Source organism: Cercospora beticola, chromosome 1 (assembly GCF_033473495.1).
Source record: "Cercospora beticola chromosome 1, complete sequence".
In the NCBI taxonomy this organism is placed as follows: domain Eukaryota; kingdom Fungi; phylum Ascomycota; class Dothideomycetes; order Mycosphaerellales; family Mycosphaerellaceae; genus Cercospora; species Cercospora beticola.
The window spans coordinates 338,566-355,519 of record NC_088935.1 but is presented as its reverse complement, the minus strand read 5'-3'; the positions used below and the strand labels follow the sequence as shown (position 1 = coordinate 355,519).

The 16,954-nt window shown below is 52.7% G+C and overlaps 10 protein-coding genes across 10 annotated transcripts; 6 read left to right on the top strand and 4 right to left on the bottom strand.

The window, feature by feature from the left end:
* Nucleotides 1-236: 236 nt before the first annotated feature.
* Nucleotides 237-1,677, bottom strand: RHO25_000159 (uncharacterized protein; the record flags this gene model as incomplete). Its single annotated transcript, XM_023592788.2, has 3 exons — nucleotides 237-1,430; nucleotides 1,495-1,551; nucleotides 1,609-1,677. The coding sequence occupies 3 exons, from the start codon at nucleotides 1,675-1,677 to the stop codon at nucleotides 237-239; spliced, it is 1,320 nt and encodes a 439-aa protein (XP_023460113.1).
* Nucleotides 1,678-2,235: 558 nt separating this feature from the next.
* Nucleotides 2,236-4,484, top strand: RHO25_000158 (uncharacterized protein; the record flags this gene model as incomplete). Its single annotated transcript, XM_023592787.2, has 2 exons — nucleotides 2,236-3,859; nucleotides 3,913-4,484. The coding sequence occupies 2 exons, from the start codon at nucleotides 2,236-2,238 to the stop codon at nucleotides 4,482-4,484; spliced, it is 2,196 nt and encodes a 731-aa protein (XP_023460114.1).
* A 210-nt stretch (nucleotides 4,485-4,694) lies between these two features.
* RHO25_000157 (uncharacterized protein) lies at nucleotides 4,695-6,340 on the bottom strand (the record flags this gene model as incomplete). Its single annotated transcript, XM_023592786.1, has 3 exons — nucleotides 4,695-4,874; nucleotides 4,925-5,115; nucleotides 5,164-6,340. The coding sequence occupies 3 exons, from the start codon at nucleotides 6,338-6,340 to the stop codon at nucleotides 4,695-4,697; spliced, it is 1,548 nt and encodes a 515-aa protein (XP_023460115.1).
* A 522-nt stretch (nucleotides 6,341-6,862) lies between these two features.
* On the bottom strand, nucleotides 6,863-7,807 carry RHO25_000156 (uncharacterized protein; the record flags this gene model as incomplete). Its single annotated transcript, XM_023592785.1, has 3 exons — nucleotides 6,863-6,946; nucleotides 6,998-7,122; nucleotides 7,195-7,807. 3 exons carry the CDS (start codon nucleotides 7,805-7,807, stop codon nucleotides 6,863-6,865), a joined length of 822 nt encoding a protein of 273 aa, XP_023460116.1.
* A 563-nt stretch (nucleotides 7,808-8,370) lies between these two features.
* On the top strand, nucleotides 8,371-9,632 carry RHO25_000155 (uncharacterized protein; the record flags this gene model as incomplete). The annotated part of the gene is made up of 4 exons (XM_023592784.1): nucleotides 8,371-8,397; nucleotides 8,450-8,633; nucleotides 8,693-9,024; nucleotides 9,072-9,632. The coding sequence occupies 4 exons, from the start codon at nucleotides 8,371-8,373 to the stop codon at nucleotides 9,630-9,632; spliced, it is 1,104 nt and encodes a 367-aa protein (XP_023460117.1).
* A 354-nt stretch (nucleotides 9,633-9,986) lies between these two features.
* RHO25_000154 (uncharacterized protein) lies at nucleotides 9,987-10,433 on the top strand (the record flags this gene model as incomplete). The annotated part of the gene is made up of 1 exon (XM_023592783.1): nucleotides 9,987-10,433. One exon carries the CDS (start codon nucleotides 9,987-9,989, stop codon nucleotides 10,431-10,433), a length of 447 nt encoding a protein of 148 aa, XP_023460118.1.
* Nucleotides 10,434-10,654: 221 nt separating this feature from the next.
* RHO25_000153 (uncharacterized protein) lies at nucleotides 10,655-11,020 on the top strand (the record flags this gene model as incomplete). Its single annotated transcript, XM_023592782.2, has 2 exons — nucleotides 10,655-10,880; nucleotides 10,938-11,020. 2 exons carry the CDS (start codon nucleotides 10,655-10,657, stop codon nucleotides 11,018-11,020), a joined length of 309 nt encoding a protein of 102 aa, XP_023460119.1.
* Nucleotides 11,021-11,669: 649 nt separating this feature from the next.
* RHO25_000152 (uncharacterized protein) lies at nucleotides 11,670-12,600 on the bottom strand (the record flags this gene model as incomplete). The annotated part of the gene is made up of 2 exons (XM_023592781.2): nucleotides 11,670-11,750; nucleotides 11,806-12,600. The coding sequence occupies 2 exons, from the start codon at nucleotides 12,598-12,600 to the stop codon at nucleotides 11,670-11,672; spliced, it is 876 nt and encodes a 291-aa protein (XP_023458985.1).
* A 334-nt stretch (nucleotides 12,601-12,934) lies between these two features.
* Nucleotides 12,935-13,990, top strand: RHO25_000151 (uncharacterized protein; the record flags this gene model as incomplete). Its single annotated transcript, XM_023592780.2, has 2 exons — nucleotides 12,935-13,711; nucleotides 13,772-13,990. 2 exons carry the CDS (start codon nucleotides 12,935-12,937, stop codon nucleotides 13,988-13,990), a joined length of 996 nt encoding a protein of 331 aa, XP_023458984.1.
* An 879-nt stretch (nucleotides 13,991-14,869) lies between these two features.
* RHO25_000150 (uncharacterized protein) lies at nucleotides 14,870-16,921 on the top strand (the record flags this gene model as incomplete). The annotated part of the gene is made up of 5 exons (XM_023592779.1): nucleotides 14,870-15,020; nucleotides 15,072-15,481; nucleotides 15,537-15,600; nucleotides 15,729-16,404; nucleotides 16,510-16,921. The coding sequence occupies 5 exons, from the start codon at nucleotides 14,870-14,872 to the stop codon at nucleotides 16,919-16,921; spliced, it is 1,713 nt and encodes a 570-aa protein (XP_023458979.1).
* Nucleotides 16,922-16,954: the final 33 nt, after the last annotated feature.

Sequence of the window (16,954 nt, the reverse complement as noted above, 5' to 3'; positions counted from 1 at the left end):
GTGCCCGCGTGGTGCCGAGCCAAGGAAGCACACGACACGCTGTTGCAATATTGTGTACCTGAGATAGGGCGCGAAGAGACTGTGGTGTAGATTTACAGAATGCAAGTTGGGCTGGATTTTGCATATCTATCAGCTTTTACGTGGCATACACGCCCTCTAATTTTTGTCATGCATCGTCTTCTATTAACGCCGAATGCTTTGCTGCGCTTCTCGTGTCCAACACATCGACAACGTCCTCACATAATGACCTCGTTAGCCACGTCGCGTTTCAGCTCCTTGTACGGCAGGCAGACGCAGTTCTGCACACGAACCTCGTCCGCGACAGCGCATTCCTTGCCCAGAATAGTGATGCTTTGCACCTTGACACCATTCTTCACAATGCTCGTGTTGTGCTCACGCGCTGGTGTTGGCGTTCCCTCCACGCGTGCCCATGCGCCGACTCTGCTGCCCCAGCCAATAATCGAGTACAAAACGCAAGCATCGTGGCGGACCTCTGCATCCTCCAGAACGATCGATTCCTTGATGCGCGCACCCGCACCGACCACAGCGCGAGGTCCGATGGATACATTTGGTCCAAGCTTGGCGGTAGGGTCGACCTGTGCGCTTGGGTGAATGAACACTGGGGGGAGAATGTTCGCGGAGGGCTTGGCAAGCTCTTCTGACTGCATTTGGAAGGCCTTGGTGAGGTAAAGAGCGTTGGCCGGGACGGCGGATCCAGCAGTCTTGATCTGGCGCCAGAAGTCCTTGGTCTCGAGGACGAAGAATTGCCTGCTGTCTGCAAGGTCCGCGAGGATGTCCTGCTCTAGTCGAATGACCTCGTTCTTCTCGCCATCTTCATCTGGCACGTACTGCGAGTCCAATGCATCAGAGGATGGATACGAGACCAATCGTGGGCGATCTGTGCGACGCTTAATCGCGCTCTTAATGCTGGGGAAAATGGCTTCCGTAGCGAAGAGATAGACACCGCAATTGATCAAGTTCGAGATGTGTGACTCTGGCTTCTCCACATAATGGAGCACTCTCTTGCTGTGTGTATCACTGACGATGCAACCGAAGTTGGTAGCCGCCTCGTTCGGAACTCTTGTACCCAGAATTACAGCTTCCGCATCTTTCTCATCGAACAGGCGCAGCATCTGCTCAAGCGGGAATGAACAGCAGACGTCGGCGTTGAGCACGAAGAAGCGATCCGGTCGGCCCTTGAGGATTGCATCGCGGAAGTGGTAAAGACCTCCAGCAGTCCCCAAAGCTTGGTACTCGCGAAGGTACTTGACGCTGATCTTGGGGTGGGTGCGTGAACAGTCTTTGATGAAGTCGCGGAATACGGATTCGTCGTAGTAGCCAACGATGAAGACCTCGTGGATCTCGGGCACTCGGGTAACTGCTTGGAAGCAGTGCTCGATGATGGGGTGGCCGGCGACTTCGAAGAGCGGCTACAAACAGTCAGTCTCGAGCTCGAGTCGTGTGAAGGCATTCGAATTCGCAACAAGTGCGCACCTTTGGCAAATCGAGCGAAAGCGGTCTGAAGCGTGTTCCTCGAGATGGGCCACCGACCTAGGACAGCGTTCAGTCTCGTTCTTTCCCGTGTGTCGAGTTGTGGCAGCTAGATACCAAAATGACAGCTTTTGTTACTGGACTGCTGCCAGCTTTGCCCCGGACGGGTATCTGCAGGGAGGCCATTGTCGACCAGGAAGCGGAGGATTGCGGGCTGGTGGTGGTCGCGCGGAGTGTTGGAGTGCCTGACGCAGTGGTGACAAGTCTTGCACACAGCTCCAGATGATTGTCCAGAAGGTTGATCGATCATACCCCTTGTCGCTTCATTAACCCTGCAGAAACGCACTTGTGCACGTCCCCTAGCGGCGCCCCACCCCCAGGGTCGCGCCTGTCAAAGCCGAGTCTGTTGCTCCCGCAGCTCGTGCGCTGCCCGTGAAAACGTGGACAACGCGTCAACATCGCGATTCATCTTGCCTGGTCGAATAGCGTGAATAGGGAGCTTCATATGACATCTGCCACTGACAGCTGCACCAAAGGACCCGGCACAATGCCGGCGGGATGGGCCCTTCTCCAGACCTCGCGCAGCTCAGCGCGGTGTGGAGTGATGATGTGCCGTCAGATGGCGGCAAAAGGATCTGCGGCGCGTCCATAGCCCGACAACCACCACCATCAACGCCCCGGTATTGATGTCGACGCGACCAAAGCAGGCACATCCTTCGGAGGTATATCAATGATCGCTATGCCATGGATCAGCAAGTCCCTCTCGATAGCCCGTTGTCGCCGGCTCCGACAGACCAAGCATGCAATGAATGCAAGCGACGCAAAGGGCGTTGCGATAAACTGATCCCAGAATGCACCCCATGCGCCAAGAACAAGAGACACTGTCTCTATGAGAGACATTCGAGGACGCCTTTAACCCGCAAGCATCTGACCATGGTCGAAGAGAGGCTGCGCCAATCCGAGATACGTTTGCGGCAGGCAGAGCTTCGAGCAAATGAAGCTGAGGCCAAGCTGGAGGAGTCTCTCAAGGAAATTGCTGTGTTACAAGTAGGTGCGGAGCAGCGCCATCAGCACCCTGTTGACGAGAACAGCGGACACGCAGAGTCCGAGTCACCATTATTCGACAAGCAAAGTATTGCGGATCTACCAGAGGGTAGACTCGGGCACAAACAGTCGTTCTCGCAGGGAACGGCTACTCGGGCTTCAGAATATCATATTGAAGAGCCGCCAGCCGATGACTTCAGCTGGAATGAACAGGCAGTGATGCATAGTCCATTGCTTCCTGATTACCCAGGCGCGGGCGATGCTGGGAGTCCGACCGTGCTCGACGGAATGGCTTCGCTCTCTGTTGTGGACGCAGGCACCGGCTATCTTGGTGTCGCATCTGGTGCTTCAATGCTCAAGCTAATGTTGGACGGCGACGGGGAACGAAGACTCGCCAAGCCACGTACAGGCATACCTCGAAATACTCATTCGGATCCGGACCAACTTGGTTGGGTTTCTACACCCGTGCATTGGCAGAGGAACATTGGAATGGTCGATCTGGATGCCGCTATTGATGCTTACTTCTCGTGCTATCATTTGGCATATCCCATCGTTCACGAGCCAACCTTTCGTGCTCAGTACGCGCAAGTTATAGACCGCCCTGATGGCCCCAGCTGGAATGCGCTTGCCTATATTGTTGGCGCTATTGGCATCTTCAGTACTGCTACGGGTCCTGTCACGCAAGACTTGGATCTCTTCGAAGCCTCAAGGGCCAACATCTCGATCGCCTCGCTCGAAAGTGGTAACCTAACCCTTGTACAAACTCTGACCCTCATGTCCAACTATCTCCAGAAGCGCAATAAGCCCAATTCGGGGTACAATTATCTCGGATTGGCTCTGCATATGGCCATCAGTCTAGGGCTGCACAAGGAGTTCAGCAACTGGCGCATCGCCCCATTGGCCATGGAGATCAGAAGACGGACTTGGTGGACACTTTACGCATTCTTCTCTGGTGCAATGATCACATTCGGTCGGCCAGTGACCTGGCCATCGCACGGGATCGAAGTTGCCCTACCGCTCAACATCGATGACCGCGACCTGACGCATGCTTCTCTGTCATTGCCACCGCCCAAGACAGGCCTGACTCCTTACTCAGCTGTTGCATCACAGGCTAGATTCCATCTTGCGACCAACGATATCTATGAACGGATCATCTCAAGTGACTTTCCCAGCGCCACGGAGCTCCTGCGGCTTGACAAGGAACGAATCGGAACATGGCACTCAATTTGGTCGGATGATGCGTCGAACATGCCGGAGCGCTACCGGCTTCCTCGCATGATCATGAACTGGAGATTTCGCAACTTTCGTATCATTATGTTCCGGTGTAAGCTTTCCTTCACCCGAACGCCTCCCAGCCACGGTGCTAACTAGTCGCAGTCCATCTGATCAAGCATGTCCTGCGAAGTCGAGAGGTCGGTCCGCAACCGGCAAACGATCCTGCGACGCAAGAAGTTATCGATCGATGCTTGACCGAAGCTGAGGCGTCCATCGCTTCCATACATGGTTACTGGCACAATGCAGAGCACAACGTCATGGCATCTTGGTACGGGCTATACTTCATCTTCCAGGCGTCCATGATTCCAACCATAATGCTTCGCAACAATCCGAATGCGCCACAAGCCGACACCTGGCGTGCCCAGCTTCACCTCGTCCTCGCGGTCCTTGAATCGATGCACTTCATCAATCCTGCCAGCAGAGAATGCCACGAGCTGATTATCCGTCTGTGCGGAGGATTCCTTGCTACGAGCGCAGGCATTGCTGAAGCATCTCTGCATCCGGTCGAAGAGTCTCCCGAGACACAACTGTCAGGCTTGCAAGGAATGATGTGGCCAGGCGTTCATGGGACTGAAACCGACACTTTCATGCAGGACCAAGACTGGACGACTTTCTTAATCAACATGGAACCTGGAAGCCTTGACTTGCCTTTCAATCATGATCAATTTGGTTGAGCATTCGATCGTTAGAAGACATTCCTGGTTCTTGGATGGTGAAAAGATTTCCATTGCCTACTTGCTGAGCCCCGGGCTAGAGATCCGGCATAAATCTGCCTTCGGCTGCATGCCGCAGAAGCAATATCAAAGATACTCTCATGAAAGCCAAGTGCGACAGAGAGGCACGACGGTGCCGCAAAGTGCAGCTTGAGGCCTGAGTTATAAACTTCAGAGTGGGACTCGATCGATGCGTTCTTCTGAATGCCCCTCCGCGAAGGCCTTGCTGATCTTTTCTGTGCTGGCCTCGACATCAACGGCTCTTGGGCCATCGAATATCTCTGCTATCTCCTCAAGACTGTGACCACGGGTCTCTGGGAAGACAAAGTACGTTATGGCAAGGAATATAACCTTGGCCACGTCAGCTTCCATTGCGCATGAAGATAACAATGCCGACCTACCAGAAGACAGCAAAACACGATATAGTATCGCCAACCGATATTTTCCAGCCCGATCGGATTTACGAATGCTGCGATTACCAAAGAGCAGTAGATGGACAGCAGCTCGCACGTCAAGCCCTTGGATCGGATAGAAAACGGAAAGATCTCTGTTGGATAAGACATCAACAACGGGGTGTAACTGCAGTCGTAGCCTGTCCTCTGTTAGCGCGTCTTTCCTAGCTGGATATTATGCCACCAACCGAAGTAGAACACAAACAGGCAAACGATGACCACGATCCCTGCTGGCTGCGATCCGGTTTCGTTATTGACCGCTGAGCAAGCAGTCCAGACAATGTATGAGAGCAGCATAATAACCCCAGACATGTTGAAGAGTGTCCGTCTGCCGAGTCGATCGACACAAAAAGCGGCACCTAAAGCGACTATGAAATTGAAGATCTGCAACAGCCCGTTGATCAAGGTCTGCATGAAGGGGTCCGTAATCCCTACCGTATTCAGAACCAAGGTCAAGTAATACGACACCACGCCTATGCCGTTCCACTGAGCCATTGATCCCAAGGCAACAGCGATGAATAGCCTCTTGCGGTTTCCGGGAGTCGCTACCAGTGTGCTCCAGCCTGTGGCTTTGGACTCCTGTTCCAATCTGATAGTGTCGACAATCTCGCCCATTTCTCTGATCACCAAGGGACTCTGTGTGTCGCCGTCTGCGTGGAACGTTGCTAGAACGTTCAGAGCCTCGTCATTTCGACCTTTACTGACGAGCCAACGCGGCGACTCGGGCAGGAAGATGAAGAATGCCAGTTGGACGGCGGGATAGCCGGCCTGCAAGATACTGGGTATGCGCCACGACCAGCTGTTCGCATAGTCCTGCGTGCCAAAGGTGGTCCAGGAGGCCAATATCGCGCCAAGGTAGTAAAGGGTCCAGTAAGCGCTCGTGTACTTGCCTCGATGGGTAGGGTACGAGAGCTCAGCCAGCAGTAATGGACTTGGTTGAGCGGCAAACATTCCGGCAGCTCCGACGACGAGCCTGGAAACAACGAATTGAGCGAGAGTCGTCGCGGTGGCTTGGACTACTGTGGCTACCATGACCCCGATGATGCCGGTCAGCAGGACTGCTTTACGCCCATAGCGATCGGAGAAGGTCCCGACTATCGGCAAAGCGAGAACAGATCCGATCGACTGCGCCGCGTTGACAAGTCCAAGGAGTGCTCCTGTCGGATTTCCGAAATACTCTCTCCATTGCGGAAGGGCTTGCAAGCCATTCATTAGCGACCCATCATATCCAGCGACTGAGCTTGAGATCAGAGGAACCAGTAGTATGAGGTTGAGCTTAAGCAGATGCGGCACTTGGAACCAATATTTATCGGTTTTGGGTAGTACTTCAGCCAGAGCTTTGCCGACAATGAGTTCGTCCTTCATAGTGGGCAACGTGGCTTAGTCCTGGTGACCGGATGCTGGCTCGGGCACAGCAGGAGAGGAGCATTCTCCATTATACCTCGCATCGAACACTCACTTGACTGCCGCGGTGCGCTCCGACCGCGTCGTATGTTCTCGCGGCAATTTCTCGGAGAGATCCAAGAGTGAGGAGAACCACCCCGTCTCCGCATGGGGAGAGCAGCGAAGGATCGAGATATGCAGGGTTGTGACACGCGAGGGCGACAGTGTACCTGCGTGCTAGCCGATGATCTGCGACGTCAGGATCTCTCACACTGCTACGATTGTACACACGACCACCGCATGTGCGGAGACTACACCTAAGAATACTGCCGGAAGGTCGCGACTTTCAAGCACGTAGCGTGGCCAAGATGGATCTCTCAGCGTCGCGCATTAAAGAATGAACAGGCCGTCAGTAGCAGTGGATATCTCGATCCCTCCTCGACCAAAACGTCATTCTAGCATCAATCTGTATTGACAACTATAGCTGCATGTTATCGGAACGTTCTAAGGCAGAGTGTATCCACCATCAATAACAATGTTGGCTCCCGACATATAAGATGAGGCATCTGAGGCAAGGAAAACGTACGCCTGGTGACCCGTCAGCTCTGAGGAGATGTCAAGACTACAATGTGCACTTACTCCTTTCAGCTCAGCTGGATCAGCATTACGTCCAGCTGGGACCAACTGCGACCACTTATCCCGCCATTCCTTAGGATGACTAGCAATCATTTCCGTTTCAATAAACCCCGGCGAAATACAATTCACTAGAAGCAAAACATCACATCAGTCAGCAACCTCCCCAACCAGCACACTGAATCACGAATCACAGAACATACCTCTCCCAAACTCCATCCACTCCACAGCCAAACACTTAGCCAAATGCACAACCGCCGCCTTGGAAGCATTATACGCCGCCTGTTTCTGCGGAACATTCACCAACAAAGCACTAACACTCGCCGTAAAAATGAAACTCCCATCACCTCTCCCTCCATCATCCTCTTCTTTCTGCTTCTTAAAAATCTTCCCGGCTGCTTGAGCAGTATACATCGCCCCATCGAGGTTCACTTGCATGATATCTCGCCATTGATCTTCAGAATACTCTAAACTGTCGAAATGACTTGCAATTCCTGCGTTTGCGACAACGATATCCAAGCGGCCGAAATCGGATGCAATTTGGTTTATTGTTTTGGTGATGGTTTCTTTGGATCGGACGTCGGATTTGTAGGGTATGATTTTCTGGTTTGTTGCTTGGGAGATTGATTTTGCGGTTTCTTCGGCATCTTTGCTGGCTGTGTAGATAAGGGCAACTGTGGCGCCTGCTTCTGCGAGTCCGCGGACGACTTCGAGTCCTATTCCTCTTGCGCCGCCTGTTACTGCTGCGAATTTGCCGGAAAGGGAGAAGTGTGAGAGGACGGGGCTGGAAGCGTTCGTGGGCTTTGCGAGAGGCATCTTGGATGAGTGAATGGTAAATGCTGGATCAAATGAGTAAATCGTCCAAATGCGTGAGTGTAACCTCAAGAAATTTGTTGTTGTAGCTATACTTGCTATAGCTCGTCAAGCTCAGAGCTCATGCAGATCGGCTCGTGACAGAGCTTCACACCCTGCGCGCATGTGGGTACAGGGCGATTGTCAACCGTCTCGAGGCTGTATGTACGGCTGCAGCTTCGGGCTATTGTCACTGTTGTTTTGAGGCGTGTGGGGAGCCACGAGGACCTAGTCTCCGCGAACACTGTGGAGATGCGGGGGCCTTTCGACCGAACAGAACGTCAGAAGTGGTTCGTTGTATCTCGTTCGATCCGAAGACAGTCTTTGGCGGCACTTGAGGCTGCAGCTCTGGTGGGCAACAAGGGGCACGTCTCGAAGTTCAGGTGTGGAGACTCCGTGAAGCTGTTGTGTCACTGTCCTCAGCGCTGCTCTGGCCATGCCGAGATAGAGGACCTGCTGCTGCCATAACATCATAGCAATACATCGTCGAAGTCGTCTAGCTACGCTTGTCCGCAGCAGTTGCAAAGATGGGCTCGGCAACGGAAACAGAGATTGTAAATCGCGCCAGCACATCCAAAAAGACACCATAGCTGATTTCCAATTTAGAACCCTTCATTCGTGCTACGAGCCGTCAAAGATGTCGCATTTGAGGATCGCCCAGTTCCTCAGCTTCGCAATGCGCATGATGTTCGCGTTCACGTGCAGCAAACGGGTATATGCGGATCCGATGTTCACTATTGGCAACGGGGTCGCATTGGGGACTTTGTGTTAACCAGTCCCATTATCCTTGGTGAGTGAGGATAAGATCGATCTCCCTTACGAGAGAGCGAATGCTGATTCGGTGAAAAGGTCACGAATCATCAGGAATCGTCGTCGAGGTCGGCAGCGCGGTGAAGAATGTCAAAATTGGAGATCGAGTTGCAATAGAACCTGGTGTACCCTGTCGCCGTTGTGACTATTGCAGATCTGGCGACTACAATTTATGCGCTGATACCGTGTTCGCTGCGACCCCACCTTGGGATGGTACCTTGGCCAAGTACTATATTGTCGCATCGGATTATGTCTACCCTTTTCCAGAGCATATGAGCATGGAAGAAGGAGCGTTAGTCGAGCCCACTGCTGTTGCGGTACAAATTAGCAAGGTTGCGGAGCTGCGAGCGGGACAAACTGTCGTTGTTATGGTAAGTTGAATGTCCCCTCAATAAATCACCTCTCACACAAATTGTAGGGCTGTGGGCCCATAGGTGTGATGTGTCAAGCTGTAGCGAAAGCGTACGGAGCGAAACGAGTGATCGGCGTCGACGTGGTTCAATCAAGGCTCGACTTCGCGAAAAGCTTCGGCGCAGACGATGTATACTTGTCTCCAAAGCTCTCAGAAGGCGTAGACCCAGTGGAGCACCAAGAAAAGGTCGCTGCACTCATCAAGAATGAGTTCAAATTGGGTGAAGGACCAGACGTGGTCCTAGAGTGCACCGGTGCCGAGCCATGCATACAAACTGGAATCTATGTCTTAAGGAAAGGTGGAACATATGTCCAAGCAGGCATGGGCAAGGAGAACGTCGTGTTTCCGATCACCACGGCCTGCATCAGAGGACTGATAGTGAAGGGCTCCATAAGGTACACTGCTGGGTGTTATGCGCAAGCAGTAGACCTTGTAGCATCCGGCAAGATCGATGTGAAGCGTCTGATCACCAATCGCTTCGCTTTCCAGCAGGCCGAGGACGCATTTGAGCTTGTTAAAGCCGCAAAGCCCGATGTTTTCAAGGTCATGATCGAGGGTGTACATTAGAGTGATAGCGTCCAGTGTCAAATGTCTCGATCCAAGTCCTTGCGCCCTGCAATGTGAAAGACTTTCTGCTTTGCTGGCAACAGTGTGGAGTTGTCGTGTCCCAGATATGGTGCTGCGCCGCAAAAAGCCACCAGAAACATACACAAGCGTGATTCAGTTTGTTTGTCCATTCTCAAGCATCTGGAGATCTGAAAGTGCAGCGTTCTCACAAAGAGTTTCGGTCGGAACGTGGCAGTAAAAGGATAGTTACCAATTGTTCCTTGAAACAAAGACGTCCAGAACCGGAAGCTTGCAAAATGTACTACATGGCCCGGCATCAGTTGGACTGTGCAGTGTAGACAATTTCACTTCACGATGTGCTGCCATAGTCGCATAATATACGCAACATGCGGCCACAGCACGTTTGGTCCACGTCCTCTCATTGAGTGTCGTGATGCATCTTTCGATCCTTCGGCGCCTTGGTCCACAGGCTGCGAGATTGTTGCTCATCCGTATAAGACCCTGCGACTGGACAAGCTGTGCCCGCAGTGTACCGCGACCCGCGATAAATTACTCAAGGAGGTCGAGGAGAAGCAGGGTGTCAAGTTCGACGAATGGCAATGGAAGGTGTCGTACTCGATGCCAAGCGGCGGGAAAGATTACTGGACGAAGAAGACTGAAGAGAAGATGGAGCCTCCCGAGACGCCCAAGACGCCCAAAACTCCTAGAAGTCTGAAGACGCGTACGACGCATTCGTTGTCGAGATTCAGTTGGAGAAAGAGCAAGAGGAAGAGTGTGAAGATGGCGGACGTGCCTGAGTGAGCCAGGGTAAGGATGTTGCACAGTCAGCAAAGCAGCGGATTGGTCCGTCGGCCTGTGCTTCGCTACCTCACCTTCGTCGTCAAGGTACGCAGACAGCACTCTCTCCTGCGCGCCATTGACACCAGCAACCACGTCAAGAAAGCCACTGGTACCCGTGGGACCCGGGAGAGTACCTCAAGCGAACACATTGGCCGCGCACGGCCCCCTCCACCACCAGAACAATGCCAACTCCAGAGTCCGAATCGTTCAAAGCCGCGAAGCCAAAGGTTGCGCCGACCTTCGATGGCGTAGACTACGATGACAACAAGGCACTCAAGGCCGCACAAGACGCGATTATCAGAGAGCAATGGGTTCAGAGCATGATGGCGCGATTGATTCGAGAGGAAATGGGCAAGTGCTATTACAGGGAAGGTGTCAATCATTTGGAGAAGTGCGGGCATTTGAGAGGTGAGCAGCATGCACACGGAAGAGTTACAAACATGTGGATACTAATCTCTGGGGCAGAGCGATACCTGCAACAACTCAAGCACTCGAAGATCAAGGGATATCTGTTCGAGCAACAGAATTACGTGCCAAAGACAGAGTAAGATGTACATTACGGAGGAGAGTACGAAACGGACGAAGACATTATACGCTCAAGAAAGGCTACTGATGAGTGCAATCATACTATCGGCACTTTCAACGCACGCGAGGCCACAAATGTACAAACGCTTTCCATAATTATCCTGACGACGTTGCGGAGTCAGCTGAGCTTCTACACGTTCATCGCATGGGTCTGTCGAAGCGGCACTGTAGCGCGCACAGATTGGTAGCGATCCCGGAAGAGTGATGAAATGGGCACAAGCTTTGATTGTTATCGTCACTTCGTATTGCCGGGAAACCCCACGTCTCCATCTAGCGCTATCTGCACCACACTCCGACTATGCATGACTACTTTGCCCTAGGTAAAAAGCCCCTCGTCCCACGTGCATGGTCGCTCCCAGCCATCTGCCCTGCAGGACGCATGTTGACACTGCCTACAGGCTTGTGATCGACAGCCAAATTTCACATGAGGGCCTGCGAGAAATTCTCCCTCGACACAGGGCTACGTGTATAGACACACACGGCATGTTGTCTGGCCGAAGTTGGCAAGATGCGCGACTGAAAATGTAGAGCATCGCGCGATGGGGAGTAGCAGGGCCCAAAGGACTGTCGTTTATATCAATATTGACAAGAGTGAAGAGCTCAATATGAGACTCATGCAGTCACGCCAGGACCACCCTTCTTGACAGCATATTCTTGCATGAACTCCGGGTTGCTGTCGAATTCTTCTTTCAGCTAAATTGCATGTCAGCGCATTTCAACTTGCCGTATTTGAAGGTAGCCAACTTACAATATCAAGTCCACCGACTAGCTCTCCATCGACATAGACCTGAGGGAAAGTAGGCCAGTCACTGAACTCCTTGAGGCCTTGTCTCACTTCATCGTCGGCCAGAATGTTGAAGAAGCCATATCGTACGCCCTTCTCCCTAAGAATGCTGACGGTCTGCCTTGAGAATCCACACTGTGGAGCCGATGGAGTGCCCTTCATGAAAAGCATGACTGGCGCGGCCTTGACCAGCTCGCCTAGCCGCTTGTTCAGGTCCTCTTTGCTCTGCTCGCCACTCACATGTCCTTCTGTGCTCTGCGGCGCCGTCTGCTGTTCGTTTGCTCCGGGCTTGTATTGTGATAGATCGCCATTTGAAGCACTGGTTCCTCCCATTGCTGTATCGCGATCCTGCTCCTGTCTCGTGACGTTCTGCTTGGGAGGCAGTCCACCAGCGCCCTTGCCATCACCTCCGCTATGTCTCTCAACTGCTGTCCTGACCTTGTTTGCATCTGTGCCGGTGATTTGCTCCAAAACTTTGCCGTCTTTCTGCAAGACCACGAGTGGTACTTGCGTCACATCGTAGCGTTCGCTGACGTCCGACAATTCCTCAGCGTCCAGGCTCAGAAACGCTATCCGGGGAGGTGTCGTTGGTTCGTAGGTCGATGCGAGAGTAGTAAGGATGGTGGACATTTGCTTGCATGGCTCGGCCCATGGCGCATGGAAGTAAATCACTGCCAGAGTGGTTCCTGGAAGCTCTGCGATGGCATTGTTGAAGGCTTGCTCTGTGTCCACGCCGTGCACCTGAGAACCTGCAGCCATGGTGGCAATTCGTTTTGTGATCGTGATTGTGGCGAAGTCGAGTTGGGTCGTGGCGATGGTATGCGGCGTGAGAGACGGTGGTGGAAGTTGGTGGTTTTGTCGTTACGGATGGCGCGATAGCGGCTCGTGGCGGGGTTCGATGAGTGGAAATTCTGCCGTGACATGCCTGCTTCTGACAAACCTCAAGGTTCGCGCTAGCGGCAAAGATCCCGACAATCAGATATCGGCTCGCGCAGCCGAAGCGAAAAAGTTCCAACAGAAGGAACTCTGGAGACGCAGACGCGACGAAGCACACGATCACTTGCAACGGATATCGCATCACGCTTCTGCCATCATGTCGCTCCCGATCCGAGAAGTGAAGCCGAAAAGCGCCAAAACGAAGCGCTATCTCGACAACAAAGCGCCGCAGGTCGTTGAGAATCCCAAGACGACGCTCTTCCTACGCTACTCGTCCTGCTCAGAGATCACCCAGCTGGTGCTCAAAGACCTCAATCGCCTAAAAGAGCCACTCACTGTCAAGTTCAACAAGAAGAATGACAAGCATCCGTTTGAAGACGCTACGAGTTTCGAGTTCTGGGCAGACAAGAATGACACCAGTTTGATGGTTTATGGGTCACATAGCAAGAAAAGACCACACTGCTTGACACTGATCAGAACATTCGGATACAAAGTACTGGACATGTTGGAATTGCTCATAGACCCGGAGACATTCAGGAGTTTGTCGCAGTTCAAGAATGCCAAAGCAACTGTGGGTCTGAAGCCACTGCTCTCGTTCTCAGGGAGTGCCTTCGAATCGCCAATTCAGAACGAGTATACCATGGCGAAGTCACTGCTCTTGGATCTTTTCAAAGGCCCGGACACGGACAAGGTGGATGTGGAAGGATTGAAGTACATGATCCATTTCACTGTGGACGAGGAAGAGCAGGAGGGCGTAAAGCCACAAATACACATGAGGTGTTACCTTTTGAGTTCGCGGAAAGGGCAGAGCTCTAATTTGCCAAAAATTGCAGTGGAAGAGATGGGGCCCAGGATCGATTTCAGAGTTGGGAGGAAACAAGATGCGGATCCTGAGATGCTAAAGGAAGCCATGAGGAAGCCAAAGACCACAGAGGTATGCTCGCATCAACGTGTTGATACAATGCTTACAGACGATACTGACTATGACAACCAGGCCAAGCCAAAGAAGAATATCGAGACAGATATGATCGGAGACAAGATTGGTCGCATCCATACCGGCCGACAAGACTTGAGCCAATTGCAAACCAGGAAGATGAAGGGATTGAAGCGAAGCAGAGATGTGCCAGACGACTCCGGCGATGTGGACATGAGCGACGACGAGAATGGGGGCGTGCCGCTTGCCGCGGACAAGCGGTTGAGGGTCGAGTCATGATTCCTCATCAGCCTGAGGTGATGACGAAAATTGTATTCCTCTTGCGTTCAAGCGTGGCGTTCGGCGTGTAAAAGGACGGTTGTCGGCACTTGTATCTGGTCTCGATGCGGCAAAATGTGCAACAGAAGCGTAATACTCGAGACATCCACCCAGCCTGGCAGGCATCCTACTAGGCCTGTGGTGGCACGGTGAATCGAAAGTTCTTCTCTGCTGGACATTGCTGAGCATCAACGTGTGGAAGCGCCTGTGCAGCTGGCATGACCGACTGACCAAGGAGTTCCGAGGGCAGACATGCGACCGCATTCCAGGGCGATGAATGCGTTTGCTGATACTCTCGCGATGCTAGACACCACCAGGCTATGGTTAATACTGGCTTCGGTTATAGTTATTGAAATTGATGTCAAGCCGCAAATGCAACAAGTCTTCAGTCCTCAGTCCACGCCACAAGGATGCTATCACCAGTCTCAAATTTGATTCAGGCTAAAAGCGACGACCGCCTGCGACGTCTCGTACAAGCATCACGGCACTAGCGGCATCTCCATCCTGCATACACGTGTGAGTCTGGAGAACCCCTGCTCACTAGCATTCAGCCGAAGAGTTTAGAGCTCTAGACGCATCACCTGCTGCCACTCGTGCCACTGACAGCCACGCGCAGGATGGATGGCCTGAGAAGCCTAAGGTGCGACTGGCTAACGTGCCCCAGCTAACACCCATGTTACATCTGCGTACCTGTCTTTAGCCGAGACGCAATGCTTCTGTTGGCGAAATGGCTCATGCATGTTTGTAACATGCTTGAGCAGAGCCATTGCTACATATTGCAGGCCGTAGCTCCCCTTGTCCAAGCCTGAGTCCATCCATCTTCGCATCCCTTCCCTAATCATGGCACCAGTAGGAGGTGCATCACATTTCGACCAGGCGGCTCTCCAGCGCCGCCAGGCCTTGCAAGGCTCTTCTGGTCCAGCCGCCCTGGTCAAGAATGCCAAGGTCTTTGGCATTGCTTGCTTTGCATGCTTGGGAGGACTGCTCTATGGTAGACTTATCGCAGCCATTACTTGTGTCGCACTCAACTGACTATGGCTAGGTTACAACCAAGGCGTCTTCTCTGGCGTACTTACCATGTATAGCTTTGGCACCCACATGGGCCCGTGGGTAGAGAACCAGACTAAGAAGGGTTGGTTGACGGCGATCCTCGAGCTTGGAGCTTGGTTTGGAACCCTCTACTCTGGTTTCCTGGCCGAAATTATATCACGAAAATATGCTATTCTGGTCAACACCGCTATATTCATCATTGGCGTCGTTATTCAATGTGTAGCTGTGACTGGAGCGGGCGCCAGTGCTATTCTGGGAGGTCGTTTCATCACTGGTATGGGCGTTGGTAGCTTGAGCATGATTGTACCGATGTACAACGCTGAGGTAGCGCCGCCTGAGGTCAGAGGCGCTCTCGTTGGCCTTCAGCAGCTTGCGATTACCACCGGTATAATGATCAGCTTCGTAAGTACTGGATAACCGGAGAGACAAGGTGACTATGCTGACGAAATGATCGCAGTGGATCGATTATGGGACGAACCACATTGGCGGCACAGGATCGGGTCAGCAAGACGCAGCTTGGTGTAAGTGCAGTCGCCTAAGAACATCGTCTTCGTCTGCCCTGTCTGGACATCCGTGCGGCCATGAGCGTCAGCTTGACTAGAAGTTGCTTAAACGTTACGGAAACACATGCTGACTCTCCCATGACTAGTGGTCCCTCTCGCCTTGCAGCTCGCTCCTGCGGTACTCCTTGGTGGGGGCATGCTCTTTATGCCTTTCAGTCCGCGTTGGCTCGTCCACCATAATCGAGAAGCTGAGGGTCGACGAAATCTGGCCAGCCTCAGAGGCCTACCGCAGGATCATGAGCTCATTGAGCTTGAGTTCCTCGAAATCAAGGCCCAGTCACTCTTTGAGAAGCGTTCCACAGCTGAAGCCTTTCCTGGTCTGTCCGATGGCTCCGCTTGGTCGACGGTCAAGCTCCAATTCATTGCTGTGGGATCTCTTTTCAAGACCATGCCAATGTTCCGCCGTGTCATCCTCGCCACTGTGACCATGTTTTTCCAGCAGTGGACGGGAATCAACGCCATTCTCTACTACGCCCCTCAGATCTTTGCAGGCCTAGGACTCTCTTCTAATAGCACTTCTCTTCTGGCCACTGGCGTGGTTGGTATCGCAATGTGGCTTGCTACCATCCCTGCCGTCGCATATGTCGATAAGGTCGGACGAAAGCCCATCCTGATTTCTGGAGCGATCGGAATGGCGACATGCCACATGATAATTGCTGTGATAACGGCTAAAAACGAGGACTCGTGGGAGTCTCACAAAGCAGCAGGCTGGGCGGCCGTTAGTATGGTGTGGCTTTTTGTCGTTTTCTTCGGCTATTCCTGGTGAGTCAGAATCGAAGTCTAGGCCTCGTGGCTTAGCACATCTCCGTGTTTTGGAGAGAGTCCCTGTTTTGATTGAGTGGTGGCGGCTGACAGGCGTGTTTCAAGGGGTCCGTGCGCTTGGATTGTCATAGCAGAGATTTGGCCGCTCAGTCAACGACCATACGGCATCGCGCTTGGTGCGAGCAGCAATTGGATGATGAATTTTGTGGTCGGACAGGTTACGCCGGACATGCTAACGTCCCTACGGTACGGGACCTACATCTTCTTTGGTGGCCTGACCTTCCTGGGCGCAGCTTTCATCTGGAAATTCTTCCCAGAAACCAAGGGCCTGTCTCTTGAGGAGATGGACGTTCTGTTCGGCTCCAAGGGCTTTGCACAAGCCGATACTGAGAGAATGAGAGAGATCCACCGCGAGATTGGATTGGAAGAAGTGGTACGCCAAGGAAGCGTCGCTCACACGCACGACACCTGGAATGAGAAAGCTGGCATAAAGCACAAAGAGTCGGAAGAATTGTAAATACTCATCATCCGGAGGATTAGCATTCTGTGC